This window comes from Arvicola amphibius, chromosome 4, assembly GCF_903992535.2.
Source record: "Arvicola amphibius chromosome 4, mArvAmp1.2, whole genome shotgun sequence".
In the NCBI taxonomy this organism is placed as follows: Eukaryota; Metazoa; Chordata; class Mammalia; order Rodentia; family Cricetidae; genus Arvicola; species Arvicola amphibius.
Window position 1 is genome coordinate 132,683,212 of NC_052050.1, and position 20,735 is coordinate 132,703,946.

At 42.1% G+C, this 20,735-nt stretch overlaps 1 protein-coding gene across 2 annotated transcripts in view; it reads left to right on the forward strand.

The window, feature by feature from the left end:
- Mtus1 (microtubule associated scaffold protein 1) overlaps positions 1–20,735 on the forward strand; it is a 134,212-nt gene that overhangs the window by 55,800 nt on the left and 57,677 nt on the right. For both annotated transcript variants that reach the window (XM_038324589.1, XM_038324587.1), the window contains exon 4: positions 18,645–18,773. In XM_038324589.1, the coding sequence (XP_038180517.1) occupies positions 18,645–18,773 (129 nt within the window). The remainder of the gene's footprint in view (positions 1–18,644; positions 18,774–20,735) is intronic.

Here is a 20,735-nt window from a genome sequence, read left to right on the forward strand (position 1 = left end):
AGTGGAGATGAAGCCCTGTGTCCTGGGTGGTAATTGAATTAGCAGGTACCTGGAGGGTTACTAGTTGAATGGCATAATCCAAACCTAGAGAATCAAACAGATTGTGATTCTTACCAGCTGAATAAGGAAGGTGATGGATTGTTCAAACAGTCAAGAAGATGAGTAGCATCACCTCTACAAACAGTACTGTGGGTGTCAAGTCTCTGGCTTATGCCCTTGAAGACCAGTCTTAATTGACGCTGATGTTTTCTAATGTTTAAGACCCTGCAGAAGGGTAGATGCGGTGATTTTTACCTGTTTGTAGCCCTTGGTAGGTAGAGGCAGGCAGATTGCCCTAAGTTTGAGCTACATAGATCCTGTCTCAAAAAGCAAAAATACCTAACAAACAGAACCCAGAAATAGAAAGAATACACATGGATGGAAAACTAGGCAGGATAATTTAAAGGTTGAGGACAGGGTCAGAACAGAGAGGCTGGAAATAGAGGAAGGAGCATGGCCAATGAGGACACACCAGGGCCATATCTGTAATAAAGAACGTAGGGGCAGTTTTCCAGCAAAGGCAGCCAGTATGATTTGACTTCCCCAATGCTTTGAATTTTAATCAGTTGATTTAGGTAGTTTTTCAGTTCTTCTCTTTCCATCATAGTAGGTTATTATAAAAGTAACATTTTAACTGAACAACCAGGAGAGGGAAAAGAAACCCTCCTTTCTATTTACTACCGCAATAACTTTCTGGTGTCAGAATGTATGGCTAGTATTCCTATGCAGATATAGACATATTTACAGGGCCGATAGAAATCCCATTGTCAGATCAGATTAGTTTTGTTTACAAGGTACTTGAAATGCCCACCGTTTAAGGTTTATCTATCAAGTACTGTATCTGCATGTGCACCTGGATGTCAGCAGAGGGCGCTGGATCTCACTGTAGATAATTGTGAGCTACTGTGGCTTCTGGGAATTGAACTCAGGACATCTGGAAGAAAAACAAGTGTTCTTAACAGCAGAGCCCCCCTATTTAAGATTTTTAAATTTTGTTAGTAACATGGTTTTCTCCCCCCCCCCCCTCTGGTTTTTTGAGACAGGGTTTCTGTGTAGCTTTGTTTTCATTGATTTCATTTTCTGCATGTGCTGACTGTCTGTTTGTTGTATGGTACTGTAACACCACTACAGGGTGTGTCATTTGTGAACGATAGACATTAATTAGGCATGCAGTCTCGACAATGGGAAGTCCAAGGATCCAGTGCTGGTACCATCCCATGCACACAGGGCCAGGGAGTATGCGAGAATAAACATGAAAGAGGATATCAAACTTGCCTGTTAAACAAACCTGCTCTCCCAGTAGCCACGCAGCCCAAAAAGTACATTATTCCTTTCTTGAGTCCAGAGTTGCCACAGCCTTAATTTCAGTAAGAGGCCCTTCCTTCCAACACTGATGCACCGGTGATTAAGTTTTCAACACATGTGTCCTTGGGGGCTTGTTCAAATCATAATGACTGTTCGCTTCTTTAGATAGTTTATGAGCATCTAGGGAGGTTTCCAGATCTCCCTCACCATGCTATAATAAATGGCCATACACAGAAGAACTTTGTACAGATGTACATAACCTAGTCTGTTTCTGGATACATTCCTTTAGGTGGACTCAAAGGGTGTGGACGTTATTAATGCTTTGGGTTCGTTTTGTTAAGTTGTCATTCAGAAACACTATGCAAGTCTCTGCACCGTCTCTGATGCCAGGAGAATGTTTTCCAAAGCTCTTGCCAGTATTTTGTTGTTTCTGCAGCTCTTTTCCTGAAATTCATATTTAGACAGGTGTAAAATGGCATTTTAATCGGCGTATAACTTGGTACGCAAATATTTATTGAACGCATGTAAATTCACTTATCATGTGCTAGAGAATGACAGTGAATACGAGATCAAAATGGGCCCTGGACATTCTGCCATGCTCTGTAAAATGGGCTGTATATGAAGAAAGTCCATAGTGCGTTTGGTACTGATCATCTAAGAAGATAAACTTCTAAAAGTGTGTGCACACACTTGTGTGCGTGTCCACGTGGTGGGAGTGAAATTTTAGTGTAGTGGGCACGGGGCTGTGAGTTAAGGACTAAAGGAGCCAGGCCTCTGAACAGCAGCAGGCAATTGAACACTGGGTTCTAGGAACTGGAGGCACAAGGAGGAGCAAAGAAACGGGAAGGCTGGTGAATGCGGAGCCAAGTTATGGGTAGGCTTAAAAACCATAAGGATTGGATTTGAGTCTTAGTGACTTAAACCTTTAGAATCTCACTGTGTTGAGAACAGACTGAGTGCAAGTGGGTTTAGGGGCTGGGGAGAAAGTGGCGTTGCTGGAGTTGCAGCAGAAGATGCTTTCTAGGACCAGGATTGTGGCAGGTTCTGGCTATGTGCTGGTGCTGATGCTGGCTGTTAGAAGGAGAGCTTGATGGGGTTGAATGAGCGATGGGGAACAGATAGATGTGCCTTTCAGCTGACGTAGAAGGGATGACGATGATAGAATGGAGATCAGGGACTCAGTTTTAGAGATCCTGAGTTGAGGCGAATAGTAGATATAAACCAGGTATGGAGTAGCAGCTTTGCATGTGTGGTCTAAAGACTTTGGTTTAGGGATACACATTTGGGATTCAAAAACCCATAGATAGATGTGAAAGCAGAACACTGGAGGAGGATACCACTAAGTGTGGAAAGTGACTTTGTCCAGGACACCTGTCTGGTCCTTTTAAGCTGAGAGGAGTAGGGGAAATCACGGAGAGGTCAAGAAGGGACAGCTAGGGAGGGAGGAGCGAAGTCAGTCAGAACTGGCAACAGAAAATCAGTTACCCACATCTAACACTACTGACAAGGTAACAGGGCAGGTTCAATCAGGTAACAGTTGACTAAAAACACAGGTTTGTGCATCTATTTGACAGGAAGCCTAGAGGAAGGCCATTTCCAGTTTGTTGATTAAGTAATGTCGTCTCTTGCTTTCTTGTCCTTCCCTCCCCTTCTGCTCAGTGTATTAGTGACAAAAATCAGTTAAAACATGGTCGCCAAAAGTTCCACATGCCACAAACTCTGGCTGCTGTTCTCAAAGGCTGGAAGCCAAGGGCAGTGTCCCAGGGTAGTGGCTTTGTCTTCACATGCCTGTCGGTGTTTATCAGGGAGGAAACATATTTCTTGACAGCACGCTTTTCAGAACTTAGCCAGAGATGATCATCACTCCTTGTATCCCAAGAGGTCAGGAAAGCAAGTATTTGGCTTTAAATGTTTTCTCTGTGGGAACACCAGAGATAGACAGTAAAGAGGCAGTTGAGGAGCCAGAAAAGGTGTTAGAGATGGGGGTACAACCGTAAAATATTGTCTTGACTTTACTTGCCCAGAGAACTTTTGTTTATTTGTGATTTGGAGCAAATAATTTGAACTGAGTTGATGCTGCCACTTGTCCGTTAACTTTATACATAGATTTTTAAGTTTTTTTTCCACATTGTCAGAGTTTCCTTTTAGTTTGCTTATTTCTCTATATAATGAGACCTTCACCTTATACAGGAAAATGACCTATTCAGTTATCATTTTTATAATGAAAATCATTATATATCATAATATAATCATTTTATAGTTTCATTTAAAATATTTTGCTTTTCTACACAATGTATGTTGGTGGCCAATCAGAGCAAGAAGCTAGTATTTGCAGGGCAATCTTTGCTAGCTACAGTTCTATGTCATTTGCTGCTCATGAGGACCTGTGAGGTAATGCAACTGTATTCACCTTTCTTTTCTCCTTTCCTTTTCAAGAGACAGGGTTTTCCTGTACAGCCTTGGCTATCCTGGAAATTAGCTCTGTAGACCAGGGTGGCCTCTAACTCACAGATCTGCCTGCCTGTGTCTCCCCAATGCTGGGATTTAACATGCGATCTACTTGGCTGTAATCACCCACTCTACACAGAGGAAGTAGAAGCCCAGAGAGGCTCAGTAGCCTGTCCCCAGCTGGTGTGTGGTAGAGCTGGAATTGAATTAAAGCCACCGGCTTCTAGATGGAGTCTTTTTACCACACACCACAGTACTGCTTAATTTTCAGTTTAAGTATCTCAATACACATTCCCTCCTATCCTGAAGTTTCGTTCTGAGGTCTGTATGCAAGTTTACTAATCTGTCTACATAGCTGTGTATTAAAATAGAAAGTTTTAAAGAATCATAATTAAAATGCTTTCCATGATAGAATTTGCCATTTTCACCAATGCCACCTGTACAGATTTTTTGTTTTGTTTTGTTTTGTTTTGTTTTGTTTTGTTTTTTAGAGACAGGGATTCTCTGTAGCTTTGGAGCCTGTTCTGGAACTAGCTCTTGTAGATCAGGGTGGCCTCAAACTCAGAGACCCACCTGCCTCTGCCTCCCGAGTGCTGGGATTAAATTAGGCATGAGCCCACTACCACCTGGTTTACCTGTAAAGATTTTGTTACATTAAGTACAGTGTTGTGGAGCCACCATTCCCATTTCTCAAGCAGTTATCTGCCCCAATTAATCCATTAACAATTCATACCCTATTACCTAAGTGTCCTTTCCTCCCAGCCCTTGGCAGTCATGCCTGTTCTTTCTGTCCCTATGAATCTGCATGCTCTGTTGAAGCTCCTAGAAGACCAACCATGCGACAGTTTTCCTGTTGATTGACTTAATGTGACTTCGCATCACCTCTTCAACCTAATTCATGTGGTGACCGTGTCAACATGTCCTTCCTAAGGATGAATAACAACCCCTCACGTATCTATCCACCCTGTGCTTTATTGAACTGCCTATGAACATTTTGGTGTCTTCCACCTTTGGGTTACTGTGACTATTGCTGCTGCTGACAGGGGCGTTTACACCTATCACACACCCCACTTTCAGCTCCTCTGGGTTACATCTAGACATGGGATGGCTGGAAGATACGGTAAGTATATGTAGTTATTTGAGGCACTCTCCCGCTGCTTTGTGCAGTGGCTATACTAGTTTGCCTTCACGATGGCAATGCTCAAGGCTCTAATAACTCTGCCTGCGCATCGATGTTTGCTTATTTTACACTGGTCATCTTAGTGTGGGTGTGAGGTGGTAGTTCAGTGTTTGGATTTGTATTTCCCCAATGGCAAGGGATGTTGAGGAGCTTTCATCTTGGCACGTTCCTGTTGGTCATTGGTGTATCTTCTTTGGAGACATCTCTGTCCTTTGCCCATTTTCAAATTTAATTGCTGAGATGTTTTGTAGTTTTCATTATTTTTCTTCTAGAACTTTTAAGCTATTTGGATCTTAATTAGAATTTTCCCAGTGTCTCCTTTAAAATAGGTCACAGGGATGATATTAAAAATGACATGGAACTATAAGTTTAATTCAGGAAAAAGTTAGCACATACTCACATTCACATCTACCTTTTTAATGGATTTTTTTAGGAGGGACAGAGTATATGTGTATGTTTGTCCATGTGTGTGACTTTTGCTGCTAAAAGACCATTTAAAACATTTTTTCCTGCCAAACACAAAAGCTGTTGTTCAGTGTGTATTTTATAAGCAGATTGTTGGTTTTATTTGGAGACTATTTAATATCACAGTACTATCCAGTGAAGCTAATTTATTAAATGTACCTCGCTAGTGAAAGCATTTAGACCATTAGAGTTTATCGCAAGTGAACAAGAAGCCGCTGTTTTGAGCTATGCAATTTATTTCTACTATAACTCATTATTTGTTATTGCTTTGGGTTTTACGTTAATTTCCTAATTCCTAGTTACTGTAGATAATTACTACAAAGTTCTTTTTATGCAGTGGCATGTAAAGAGCTGAAATTATAGCCGTAGCTGTAAAGAGGTTATTGTTTGTGTTTTAACCCCGCGTTAATTTGGCTCGTTTATCTTCTGCTGATTGTCTGCCTCGTTAATGCTTCCATGTTACCTGGTGACCGCAGTCATCTTTCCTGCTCTAGTGAAAATTCCCAGACCTTCTGCTGCCACTGGTGCTCCAGCCTCTTGATCCGTGCCCTGCATTCCCACTCTTCGCTTTGAACAGCTGTGCGCTCCCCCACTCCACACTATCCAGTTCTGCTTCCAATCCTGTGGCCCTTCCAAGCTCCCCCTCCCCTCTTCCCAAGATATTCACTACCCCAATTCAGGGTGGAAGTCCCTGTCAGGTGTGTGGTGTTGTCTCTTGTAGAGCACCTGCCTCTCCTACATCCCTGTCTTTTCCTTCACCCGTGCGTGTCGTCTGTGTTCCCGCTAAGATGGTCACTGCCTAGCACTGTGTGTCACCTCACGGAGGAGCACGGTGACTTTTCTAGTTTACGCTTTCTTTTGCAAACTTTTAGTTTCTGTAGTAAGATGTCATATGTTTCTGGTGCACATTCCTGTGCTTTGTGATTGTGTGCAGTTAGCCTTCCTGGATAAGCAAGTGAATACTGTGTAACATGCTCCCATGTGAATCCATTGCCCAGATCCTTAAAAATGGTCTGTGTTACCTACAATAAGTAACACTGTAGCTGATTTTCATTTTTCCTCTCTCTCCCCTCTCCCTCTCCTCCCTCTCTCCTTCCCCTCTCACCTCTCTCTCCTCTCTCTCTCTCTCTCTGAATCTTATCCACAAAAGCTGTACATTTTATTAAATATGAACTGAGACTCAATTTTCAGTACTAAATAGTCTCTCAATGATGTGTTCAATCTGTCATGTCTGGTTGGTAGAAATTACCTTGGCTGGTAGATGTTTGTGGTTCTGGAAATTGCTATCATTTCTTTTTCTTTGAAGGTGTTTCTCTTGCAGTGTGGACTCGCCTACCTTTCCCAGGCTGTTCCTCAGAGTAGGCTAGATCAGTGATGGCAGACTGGCAATGCCCCCGTGAAGGCCTCAGGGCTTTCTCTCGGAGAAGGAAATATTTAATAGAAGTAGCAGGACAAAGGAGGGCCATTTAGAAGTCCATTCTTTAGCTTTTATTTCCTGCCCTAGGAAATGTATCCATTATGAAATCATGAATTTTCTAGTAGTAAAGTGGCTGTCTTCATAATAAGCATATAAAAGATATGAATGAAGGCATTTTGACTTGGATTCTTTTTTTCTTTAGTGAAATATAAAGAATCGATGACCTGCCACTGTTTGCAGATGAGTTGAAGTGAAATAGTAACTGCAACCTTGTCCATCCAGTTTACCCTTTCTTGGTTTCTGGATCTATTTTATATGGGGTATCATATGTTTGAAAGAGGCCGCATTGACTTCAGTGTTTATTATTTTTTTTATTTTATCTGTGTTCATCATCCAAAGAAAATTCATTTCAAATGTTTAAACATTACTGAATGAAGGGAAATTTTCTCATGCTTGGCTTTTTTTTTTTTTCAGTACATTCCGTTTTGCTATGCCCTGTGATAGTCCCACCATACTGCAGGATTTTTTTGTATAATTATTTCATTATATAGTTTAAATTTTATATGCGATTATTATCTTCTTTCATACTCCTGAACTGGAAGAATTAATATTGCTAAAATGGCTATATTATAAAAATTAATCTTCATGTTTATCACAATGCCCACCAAAATTCCAATGTCGTATTTCACAGATTAAGAATTAAACAGCTAGCTGGGCGGTGGTGGTGCACGCCTTTAATCCCAGCACTCGGGAGGCAGAGGCAGGCGGATCTCTGTGAGTTCGAGGCCAGCCTGGTCCACAAGAGCTAGCCAGGACAGGCTCTAAAGCTGCAGAGAAACCCTGTCTCAAAAAACAAAAAAAAAGAATTAAACAGCTGGGTAGTGGTGGTGCACGCCTTTAATTCTAGCACTTGGGGGGCACAGGCAGGCAGATCTCTATGAGTTCAAGGACATCCTAGTCTACAAAGTGAGTTTCAGGACAGGTGCCAAAGCTATACAGAGAAACTATGTTAGGGGAAGAAAAAAGAATTAAGTAGTCCTAATTCATATGGAACTAAAATGTCTACGCATAGCCAACACACTCTGAAGGTGAAAAGAACAAGGCTGGAGCTGTCACAACAGCTAACCTCAAATTAGACCCAGAGATGGTGCCGGAAGACAGCCCAGGATACAAACATGCTCTTAGACCAATAGAATAGAATGGGGATCTGTAAACAGACAGAGGGGGGAACCTAATTCTTGACAAAGGAGGCAGAAAACCATGCAGTGGGGAAAAGCCTTTCAACAAATGGGGCTGACATATCTGTGATATCTACCTACAGAAGAATGAAATTAGTTAGATTCCTACCTTTCACAGTAGATCTAAGGTCTCAATTTAAAACCTGAAGCTGCAAGAGGGAACCAGCAAACATTCCCCAAGACACAGGGTAGGCAACCATTTCTGAAATGAACTCAGTGACACAGGAACTAGCTCCAGGTATCAGCAAGTGGGATTTCCTGAAATTAAAAAGTTTGTGCACAAAGGAGATACCAGCTAGACAAACATCACACAAAATGCGAGAACATCTTTACCAACTTAGACTCCAGACAGGCAACTTCTATCCCCAAACCGCAAAGAGTAAACACTGAGGAAATAAAATTGCCAATCAATAGATGGTCTAGTGGAACAGACATGTCTCAATAGAAGACACACAGAAGACTAATCACTATTGAGTGATAATATCCCTAGTCATCAGAGAATGTAAACCACTGTAAGATACAACCTTCCTCCAGTCAGAATGGAGGTCATCAAGCAATCTGACAAGTGTGGATGCAGATGTGGGGAAAGAGGGAGGGGCCCTTACTCATTTCTTGGGGGGGGGGGATGCAAAACAATACATTCTTTGGGAATCAGTTTGTAAGATTAGAATTCCTAAGAATAAAAATAAATACACTATGACCCAAGTATACTTTTCCAAGTATACTTGGAGAAGTCCACACCCTATCACCAAGATACTAGATTCCATGTGATATTGCCTCTCTATTCATGGCAGCAGGGCAAACGAATCAGCTCTCTGTCTATCAATAGATATAACAAGAATATGGTACATATACAAAATAGGATATTACTCAGCTGTAAGGAGTGAAATCATGAAAATTGCAGGAAAATGGATGGAGTTGCAAAATATATTGAGGTCACCAAAACTCAGAAAGAAAAGAATCACATCTTCTCAATGTGCTGATCCTAGCCTACAGTGCATATGTGTGTGTGTGTGTGTGTGTGTGTGTGTGTGTGTCTAAATAGCTCGTGTGTATATAGTATTATAAGGGAGAACAAGGAAGGCCTGTTAGGTGATGACGAATACAACACAGGCTAAAGGACTTGAGTCATCAGAGAACATAAAACTACGTTTTTCCAATTTTATTTTTTCTTTTCTCATTGCGGATATGTTAATAGACGTGTAATTGATAGTGAAAAGTTTTAAGACCTAGGTGGCACTCTATTGTGTCAGAATCACTGTTCTGACTGTAAAAAGCCACATTGATCTATAGAGTTCGGGACTGGGCAACTTAAACCAGCCATGTGCTATTTTTATGCGTAATTAGAATAAAGTGATTTTGATATAAAATTGTGAAAAATTTGGTACTTAGGCAGCACACCTCCCATTTTACTCAGTGTCCCCAAACGCCTTTCTGTCATGTCCGTGGTGCATGCGCTTTGTTATTTCTATAACCATCCCTCTCTGGCTCCCCTTAGGACCCAGTGGAAGTAGCAGGAGTGTTGGGGAAGCAATGCCTGTTCTGTGCTCATGTTGTGTGTGGGCGCTTTCTCCTCACAGGCCAGGCTCAGCTTTGAACTCATCTACCTCTGATGCTGGTTCTTTTTTCTTTAACTGGGATCTGTGGTACAGCTTAGGGATGATGGTTGGGCAACAGACTTACTGCGCCGGTCAGATACGTGGTACAAGCAAGCTGCTCACTTATCTAAGTTGCTTTTATAAAGTGGCAACGTAACAGTACATTACCAGGATTCATCCCAGCATTAGAAGTGTGACTTGGGGAGGCTGGAGAGATTGTAAAGCATTTGCCATGCAAGCATGGGAACCTATGTTTGATCCTTAGCATCTACATAAAGAAGCCAAGCTGGGGAAGGGAGACGGGCCATAGCCCTGGGGCTCACCAACCAATCAGCTTAACCTAACTGACAAACACTAGGTCAACAAGAGACCCTGTCTCAAAAAGTCACGGTGAACAGCCCTGAGGAATGCAATCCACGGCTGATCTCTAGCTTCCTTGTACATACATGTTTGTGTACACACACCTCCTGTTCACATGTCTATATGTATGTATCCACATGAACACACACATATTGGGAGACCAGGTATAGAGGCCCATGTCTGCTGTCCAAGTGCTCTGGAGGCTGAAGCAGGAGGATTAGTAGAACCCAGGAAGCTGGGCATCTTAGCAAGACTCTGCCTTTCGAAGTTAAGCTTTTGGGGAAATTGGTAGAAGGGATAAAACTGGATGGGTGGGCGAATCAAGGATTCCCTTAGAACCTTCCTAATGAAAGTGGCCTAAAGCAGGCCAGGGGATGGTGACCATAGTGGGCAGTGTGCTTCTGGATGGCTTGTGGGTTAGAGTAAGGGAGAAGTAGGTCTTCTGAAGCCAGCTAGGCAAGGTCTGCAAACCTGCCATACCTTCAACGACAGTACTGGGAAAGATGCCTTTGTGAGGATCCTTCATCTTCAGGGCTTGTTCCACCTCGGCTACACTGTAGCTGTGGTCCAGAAAGTTTGATCTGTTTGCCCCATCCTGAGCATCATTTCTGGAGACAACTCTGTCAGGATGTTTTTGCTAATGGGACACTAATTTGGTGGATTTATAATTCTCACGCTCTACTTCTCCATTCTTCTAAAAGCAAGTGAAAACGGTTGGCCTAAAAAATAGCCGAGTGGGTGTTTGAATGTGTATGCGTGTGCTGTAACTGTTAGTAAGGAATTTTATTTAATTAATAGAGTTAAGAGTCAGTTTGCCTTGTAAAAATGGTGACCTCTAGTGCCTCAGTCTCGATGGTGAGAGTGTGTATTAATGAAACTAGACCTTCACTCCTGGCGTGGAAAGAAAATTGATTTGACAAACATCCATTGCAGCTCACTCTCTGCTCCTTGCTTTGCAAAGGTCAAGGGACAGATTTGAACCTGGAAGGCGTCTGTTCTTGGACATTAGAGACTAGTCTAGAATGTGCTCAAGAAGCAAGTATGAGGCTTGAGCATGAGTGATAACAGGGTGGGGCGTGGTGTTGGGGGGAGGGCGACTGGCAGGAGACCTTTGTGGAGAGGCTGTGTTTCACAACAATACAGCCCGGATTTGATGAAAATGTAAAGGTACTGGGCATTGAACCCAGGGCCTCGCACACACTAGACAAGCGCTCTCTTGCTAGGACAAGCCAGTGAACGCAACATTCTGGCATCAGCACCTTCTATGCCGTTGGTAAAATACGATACCATCATTTTCATTAAAGGTCTTTCTGACCCTTGATACTCTTTAGGTTTGTGATGCTACCAGCGTGGATAGCATTGAGAGACTTGGTGCCAGAACATATGGAGAAAACGTGGTGCCAGTATTTTGATGACTGTATAATGAAAAGGAAATCAAGATAAAATTAGCACGAGTAAGCCAGAGAGTGTCCAAGTTGAAACACAATAAGGAATTCGTGTGATTGGGGTTGGGATTCAATTGAGGGTGGGGCGGAGCTTGAGAATTTAAGTTCATTCTCATGTAAGTCCTTGAATAAAGAATAAGTGTGTGAAATAGACTTCCAAGAGCGAGCGTGTTTGAAGAGTTCTGACCAAAGAGAAGAGTTTGAGAAGTGCATGTTTAGGTCATGTGACCATCCCAGAGTGTTCCTAGGACTTCAGAGGATGAGAAGCATACGCACAAGGGGAGCTAGAAGCCTTTTCCAGCCACACTTCAGTGAAAGACACTCCACATTGTTTAACAAAGGGCGCCACCTGCTGTTCAACTCTAGGCATTTTTATTTAATAGAAAATTTCCCCAACTGCATTTTTGTTTCTGTTTTGAGTGCTCATAAATTTCCATGTTTCTTTTTTTTATTATGGCTACCTCATGTATGCACAGGGCAACTTGCTTGTCTTAATGTGAAGACGAGGGGTAGCATGTCAGTTCATTTCTGCTTTGATCACGATTTTGCCACAAGTCTCCTTCCTGAATGGTTCTTCAGCTGTCTTCACTTGAGAGAAGCTGTGTGAGTTACTCCAGGTTAGAGGCTTTCAGCAACATTTCTCATAGCCTAATTGCTTCTGTCTTCTGCTCCTAAATAATTCAAAGGAAGTAAGTGTGTGCAAAGCTTTCCCCTCTCATCTGAAGCAGCATGGTGTTGCGTTGCGTTCATTCTGCATCCTAGCTCCATAGTCCTTGTAGAAGTTTGAGTGTTCAAGCTTCAAGCACCAGCTTTCACAGTGGATAGCAGTAGAAAATTTTTTGGTTTTTTTTTGTTTTGTTGTATTTTGTTTTTCCCAAGGAAAACTTCTGTTCTTGAAAGCCGCACTTCTGGGGTGAATTCCTATCCCCCAAGCATCTTCGATGCACAGGGCAGGAAGCCCCTGGTCAGTGGCCAGCACCCACGAGGATCTGAGTGCCCACAGTCATAATTGTAAGTCAGACTAATGTCACAGTTTGTGGGTTGTTGGGACAGTTGTCCCAGGCAAAGCTAACGGTCTGCAGCAAATTGCTTTTGTGTCTGTCGCTTAGTGGGAAGTTTGCACATTAATTCTTAGTAATTGCTCAAAGTCTGGCAGAAAGACAAGTTCTTAGGAACAGATTTCTTGGGATGAACGTCCAGGAGACACTGCAGTCCATGGGGCCTGCTGTATAAGGGATCTTAAAGTTTGTTATTTGAATTGATGTGATTGTGTGGGGGCTGTTTGCAAAAGAATAGCAGCTGGGGCTGTTGTGGTCCAACTGGAAAGTGGAAAACCCATCACCGCGGTTTGGTTTGGTTTGTGAAAGACTGTCTTGGAGAAGTGCTTTGTAATTTCTTACTTTAGATGCCGGTTCTAAGTGAGGTACAGATTATTCATCTTTAAGCTATATCGTAAATCGTTTAAACTCAGGGGAATACTCAGAGTTTCCGTAAATTCTGTTTTCTGCCTGTCAAGTGGGCAAACAAGCCAAGCTCTCTTTCATTCAGAAGCTGTATTCGGAAAAGTGCCTTTTGTTTTTTCTCCTTGTGCTTTTTTTTTTTCTCCTTAAATTTCCTCACAAAACACTTCATGAATTAGTTAAGACAGTTTTGGAGGGCCTGCTGTGCCCAGGGTCACAGTAGGTACGGGGGGGGGGGGGGGAGTAGGGGAGTGGGGGAGGAGGAAGACTGCTGGGGACAGAGAAATGTTATCATTTCATTATTAGTAAGAAGCAGATGAGAAAGATAGCATGTATGTTTGTGAGGCGGTGTCAGAAATGAGAGCTCTTTGCTTTAGCAACAAATCCATGTCTTCTTTTTTCATTTTTTTGGTGACGAAATTGGACCAAAGTTGTTGAACCTCATGGCTACCATACACGGTTCACTATTTCCCTCCTGCACCCCAATAGCTTTGGTTATTTTGGTTACCTTGGTCTTTTAGGGGACATAACTGAGGCTCAGAGATTGCATTACAGGTCCAAAGTCACACAGCGAGTATGTGGCGGAATGGTGTCTGGACAATAGGCATTGAGTTAACGACAAAGGACACGTTTTTCAAACAGGCCCCTTAAGGCAGCAGCTGGTCTCATAGGCATGTAAGGAGCTGCATGGCAGCTCTTGACAAATGCTAGAATAGATTGCTTAAATTTAAACAGGATTATTGTCTGCCTGTTGTTTGAGATTTTAAAGTGGTGGGGCAAAGCCCATAGGGGTTGCATACAACAGATCTGTGAATGTGAAAAGGTGACTCACATATGTATTGTATTATTCTACAGTAAACTCCCATATAGACTTCTTTGTCCTACAGTGGAAATTTTAAAAAACAAACTATCCAGATGGAATCACCAACGAGCCCTAAAAGCCATAACAGTGGACTTTGTGATGCTTGGGGCAGACACATTCCTTAATATCATACCCAGCATTTTCCACTGAACAGCCATGTTGATTTGGCCCCCGTGCATCTAGGAGTAGCATGTCTGACCCTCCCAAGGAGGCTGCGAAATGCTTTTGTCTTTCCTTTTTGTCCTGTAACAAAAGGGTTTACCATGCACCCACAGAGCCCGTCTAGTGGCCATGTGTCCCTCGTGCAGATTAAGCATTCACATCAGTGAGTCCCTTTCTTAGTCTGATTTGCTAGCCCGTTTAATCTGTTCCGTGTAGTGCCTGGCAGCTTACAGTTCTCCCCCTCCCCATCCTAATTCACTGAGAGCAAGCATGAGGGATACGAGCGTGAACATGGCTGCAGCTCTCCCTGCCTGAGCTTGCTTCGATCCTTTTAAATGACTATACCCGGAGGATTTCGCAGTTGCACAGAAACTGATATTTCTTCAAAGAGCTTTATCAATTCTACCCTCACACCCCCGGCTGGCTCAGAAAAGCAGTATGATGCTACCTTATTGGCACTGCTGGTCGTGGGATCCTACAGCCTTTGTATAATTCCTTTGTTAGCCACGCTTACTAGGAAAAGAAGTAGGTCGACGATTTCTCATTTGATTCTTTGCTTTGTAAGCATGCTTTAATTTTTATATAATAAATTGATTTTAGGACCTCTTGGTTGTTAGCTTTGTGACTTGGAATTTATATTGACTGTACTGTTTCTTGGTTGTATTTATGTATGTTTAAGATGGGAAAGAGTCCGTTGGGAATGCATTTTATTGTGCGTTTTCTGTGTTTGGGGACTTAAGTTTATAATTCAGCTTATCAGTAATTCTTGATATGATTTGATCCTATTAGCAAAGACTATTTGATTTAATTTTTGTAGGTTTTGCATATATAACTGGCAGTTGTGCAAATGCAGAAAATCTTTAGAATTTAAACGAAAGCATGAGATTTGTTAGTTGTCTTCTTTAGTTACAATTAATATATGACTCATACGAAAGTTTTAAATGTATATGTGCTTTAAAAATGCTACCTTATCATATGAAAAAAAAAGTCCTTTTCAGCCAAAATTGTCTTGCTGCTGATATGGAGAGGGGGTGGGTCACATTAGGAAAGAAATTAATCTTTTGCTGGAGATCATGACTCCAGCCAGCTTCAACACTGGAGCCTTTTCAAGGGTGGTGCTCACTTCCTTTGCTTTGCTTTCTCTTTGGGATGTGTTGTTAGTGGCATCAGTTTTAAGAGCTTCACAGACAAGCACAGTGTTGTTGGGAAACTGGCATCTGGTCCTGGGTCCTCGTGGATCCTTAGAAATGATGTTACCAAGTTATAAGTGGGTTGAACGAAGAGGTATAAGGAAAAATTTTCATATCTGGGAGTTTACCAGTGTTTTTGCTTGTTTGTTTTTGTTGTTTAATGGGTGCACAGAAAAAAAATTAAAGCAAAAAAATGATCTCCCTTTGGCTGTTAGTGTAAGGATCGCACAGTCGTTTCCTATAACAAATGAGGCAGGTCATTGTGCAATTTGGAAGTAGGTCTTGAGAAAGTTTTGCCACATGAACAGGGCTATGAAGACAAGAGATTTCCTTCCTCTTTCCCTTTGGCCACAAAAACATGTGTTTATTTTTGAGAGACAGATGGCATGGGGCAATGGCAGAGATGCAAACTAAAGCTCTTTGCACTCTGTCACTAATAGATCAGAAGGATTAAATAAAGAAATGGGCCACTCTCTCTTCCACCCTGGTGGCAGCCTGGCTGACAGGCAGTGATCTATAGCAATGGGCACTCACCTGGGACTCGTTCTAGTTTCTATTGACTCATGGTGAGTTGTACAATCATTGTTTAGCATCAGTTCTTGAATCTGATGACTGGGAAGAAAGCGCTGGGCCATCCTCAGCATCCTTCCAGCAGCATGCCTCTGGTTCCTTTTCTTCTCCGCAGTACGAGGATGCCACATCATTTGGAAGAAAAGCACTTTGTTTTGCTCAACTGACCAAGTGAACAGAAGGATGACTCTTCCCAATCCCCAGTTTTGTTTTTCTTGTGGCAAGAATGGTTAGTGAGTATTGTCAATACTAGAAAGTTGATAAGAACCTATATAGTTGATCCATTCTCAGGCTACCTCCAGGTTCAGAGGAAAAGGTTGGTGTTTGACTAGTGATGTCTGACACAGGCAAAGGCTTGAGCTGGGCAGTGTGTGGCACTGACTCAGGGTCACAAGACATGTTAGTGTGCACACCTTTCTATTAATCTTTGTTCTCTTTTAGTATCTTTGTATGGTGTGTATGAGACAGCCTTGTAGTTACAAAGTTGAATGAGTTTTGCTTTTGAACGTTAGAAGCTTGGACTTGAGTGGTTTGATTTCAAGCGAAGCTAGGCAGACAATCTGGCACAGTGGAGAGCATTAAGCTGATTTCACAAAGAATTCCAGAAAAGAGCAAAGTGTTTTCTCTGTGCCGATACATGGTTGTTCAAGAAAACAAAAACTCATTTCAACTTAGACGCCAGAATGTAGTAAGAAATGCCAGTTCGCAAGTCAACCCTGGGACCACTAAGTTCTTTACTAGAAGGATGATTGCCGCATCTGCTTAGATTTTTATGAAACAGTCAAAGCCTTCTCCTTTTAGGTTCTGTGGCCTTCACTTCTGAGTCCACTTGAACACACCCTGGGCTGGGGAAATGAAAATAAGGATTCCAGAAAAGTCTGTTGTAGCATAAGCAAACACTTCTGACAAAGGAGGACATTAAAATAGGACAGCTCTGGATGAGGAGATCATTAGAAACTATTCCAATTACCATGCTAGGAGCTAAGCAGAAGGTAGAAGACACAATTCAAGGGCCTCCCGCCTCAGAGCAGTACTTAACCTTCCAGGTTGGAATTTATTGAGAAGCAATGTGTCAGCCAACAGTAAAGGGCTTGGAGAATTGAGAGAATACGTACATGTTAGGTCATGCAAGTATGTTTGGCTTATTCCATCTGGTAAAGTCGGTGCTCAGACAATGGATAATCATGGAATGTGAATATTTGCCATACACATGTATATACATATGTAAGTATGTATAAGAATGTTGACATGTATATTTGTGCCTGAGGCCAGTATATTTTGTTGCTGACATGAATTTTGACTCTGTTGTGTCCCAAAGTTGAAACTGACGCTAGATCTGTTGCCATAGTGAACTTCCGGGAGTTAGCACCAAGCTAGTTTTATTTCCAGAACAGTGTCTGCAGGCCAGCAGTCAGGGGTCTCGGACCTCATAAGAATCATGTCCTTCGCTTGAGTGAGAAATTCCCTCAGGAAGTTTCGTAAGCAGTGGATCTTTGTGTCTAAATCTCAGAAAGGTGAAGCATACATCCAGCATTGTGGAAAATCTTATCTCCTGTTCATAAATTGAACTGGATTTTGTTCAAAGTTGGAACAAGTGGTTTAATTTGCTGCTGAGTGGAACCAAAGTTGCTCCAAGGTAAAAGCAAGTCTGAAATCCAATTGTTATAACAAAAGGGACTTCTCTGATTGGATTCAAGACAGTTGAGCACCTGTTGAAATCCAGTGCCCACTTGTCGTGAGATATTGGTGCTGTTCTCCCCCTCCCGCCCCCCGCCCACCGTGTGTCCTTTAGAATGTTATTCTGAATGATATACCACCTTGGCCATTAACATCCTACCGAATATGGAAAGTTCCACTCTGTAGGTTCTGGGCAAAGTGAGAATTGGAAAGCAGGACAGAAACTGGACAGAAGCTTGCCAGCGGGAGGGTGGGTTGGTTCCGATCTAATATTAGGAATGTTATCTGGGCATAGGGTGAGCTAACAGATGGCTCAGTGTACAGAGCTAACAGATACGGTGTGAGGACCTGGAGAGCATCTAACATGTGAGAGCATTGTTGGTGGGGATTGAGGTCATTTATCCTACTAAAAAAAACTTCTTGTTGACTTCACATTAATAATTTGTTCGTGAGCAAGAGAAAAGTATCACCCTTTCCTAGAGTATCAGTAAACAGTCCTGCTTCATGCTGCATATACTAAAATTGAAATGATAGAGAGATGTTAACAGGGCTCCTGCACCAGGTGACACAACATTCATGTGGAACATTCTATACTCGAAAAAAGTTGTGACTTACGTGTTGAGTGGCAGGATAAAACTGGATGCCTAGAATTATGTGTTGACAATTTCTTCGAGAAAATAAAAGATTAGGACTGTAAGTGAAGAGATTTTGTGTTTGCATATAGATGATTTTCACTATGTAGATGATAATCTTTGTTCTTATTTCACTTCGAGGCTGTATACCTTTGTAACAGGGTGGATGCTGGCAGTCTGACTTCTCAATGCAGCATCTTTGGATACCACATCTTATCCTTGAAGCTACCGTGGAGTTTGTCTATTTTTTTTAACATCAGCTACTTATAGTCTGTATTGTCTTCACGGAGAGGGATACTCTCTTGGGTATACATTAGGTATGTTTGTTACGCAGTATGGGTCACCGTTTATCTTTCACCTTCTCTCTGAGATGAAAACCAAGCTGGAAATGGGCATAAACTTGGACTATGTGAGGAAACGAAATGAAATGTATGTTTTTGCATTCTGGGGATAGCATTTATTTTGCATACTTTAGGCCAGAAACTATCTCTGAATTCTTGACATTCGGTAATTGTTGTCATATTGTAGTCTCTTTGGAATAAATATGGGGACATGTATTTATGTATTAAAAAGATGCACTCTTCTGTTTGTTATAGGTGGTAATGCTGTCATCAAGTATGAAGAGAAACCTCCCAAACAAGCATTTCAGAATGGGTCAGGATCCTTATATCTGAAGCCTTTGGTGCCCAGAGTTCATGCGCACTTGCTCAAAACTCCTCCAAAAGGTATTGTCTCATTGTGAAGAGAGGAAAGTTGAAAAAATTTAAAACTGTGTGGCTTTTAGGAAGTTAAACTTTGACAAGTAGGTCTATGGTACATGTAACAATTATATGTTTAAATGCCCATTGAGTAAGGAAATTTTAATAACGAGTTGCCATTTTTCCAAGAATCTGCAAATTCTATAGGTAAAATTCATTAATGAAAACCAGCAGGTAGGGGCTAGAGAGATGGCTCAGTCGTGAAAAGCACTGACTGGTCTTGCAGAAGACTCAGGTGCAGTTCCCAGCACCCATACAGTGGCTAGCAGTCAGCTGTATGTTCGGTTTCAGGGCATCTGATGCTGTGCTCGCTCTATCTCTTGGGCTGCACACGTACTGCGCCCGCATGCACACAGACGCACGTTCAGGCAAAACACCCATCACATAAAATAAGAAATAAAACAAACCCCAAAAATCAGAAGGTAGAATGGAGATGCCTGGGGAAGCTAACAAATAAAACTAGTGTTCAGTTATTCTAGGATGAGCCCTTAGGTGACAGCAAGAGACAAGGAGCATGGCCCATTCCCTGTCTGTGCCTGTGGTTCATGTCTGTCACCTGCTACCCTGTTCCTCTTTTCTCTCGGCCATTTGTTTCTGAAGATCCTGTGCCATTCACTTTGCAATCGCTGTGGGCACTGAGAGCGTGGTGTGTTGTATTATGTATTCTTAGCCTACAGTGCATCCATGCAGCCCCGTCACAGACAAGAGCATGACAACCTCTCCTCATTGGTCCTTGAATGCTTGTTTGCCTGGAAGAATAAATGAGACCCATATTTGTATCAGAAAACTGGAAAAGCAGCCAGCAGCCACCACGGCATCCCCTCTCAGTTTCCTCTGCATATAAATGTGGTGTTCTTTTTGTTTTGTTTTGTTTCAAGGAAAGTGAGCACAGTGGTTTCAACTTTGTGTGTATGTATGTATGTTGGCATATATGTAAAAGATCATGTGATAGCTTGAGGTTACTGACCTGGCCTACATTTAGCAATGTTTTTTGTTTTTGTTTTTTTAAATTTCTACTGGGTTGAAGGAAAAAATGAACAAAAATATAGGGTTGTTAGGGGTAGGTTATTCATTGTGCCATTAGGCTCTTAATCGTTTTATATACAGCTCTGAGGCATCAAGTGCCCCCCTGCCAGGATGGCATTAATAAACCATGTTTTTTTTTTTAAAACCATGATATTTTTTTAATCTCCATACTATCCCCAATATTAACTAAAAGTAAACCCTGTGGTGGAGTTTTGATCCTGAGGTGACATTCAGAGGACAACCAGAGGCCCCACTGATAACTGCAAAACCGGGCAAACCAGTGTTTTAAAAGGCCTGCATTGAGTCTGCAGGTGTCTCATAGAGGCTTTATCTGAGAGGGAGCCAATGTTTTCCATTTATGATGGCTACATACTTTTAAGAGATTATCATCTCTTTAAAGTTCCGCAGGTGGACTATGGCAGTCCTGACCAGTCATCTACAGATGGCTATTCACTTGACCACGGTTTGGTGTCAAGCATAGGCGTTTCTAGCTCTGCTAGTGTTTACCTGTTTGGTTCCTGGCTGCATTTTATATTGCATCAGTCTGGAGAAGAAGCTCCAGAGTATTTCTTCTTCCCAGCTCCTGGGGAAGGCACACACCAGCAGCCCTCCTTCACAAAGTATAGCCTGTTTCCTATATGCAGTAGAATAGGCAACGTATGCGTTCAGTATTGCTAAATGATGTCTCTCCTGCCCAGGGTGCAGCTCGGTGGTGGAGTATTCTCCTAGTCTGTGGGGCCCAGGATTCAGATACTAGAGTAAATAACAAATAAACTAAACTATAAATGAACTTTTCCTGGACTGCAAAATATACCATGCCTTGTCCTTTTGAAAGTTGATACTTTGTTCTTGATTAATGCATATCACTCTTAATATTGTAAATATCTCATTTGTTAATAACAT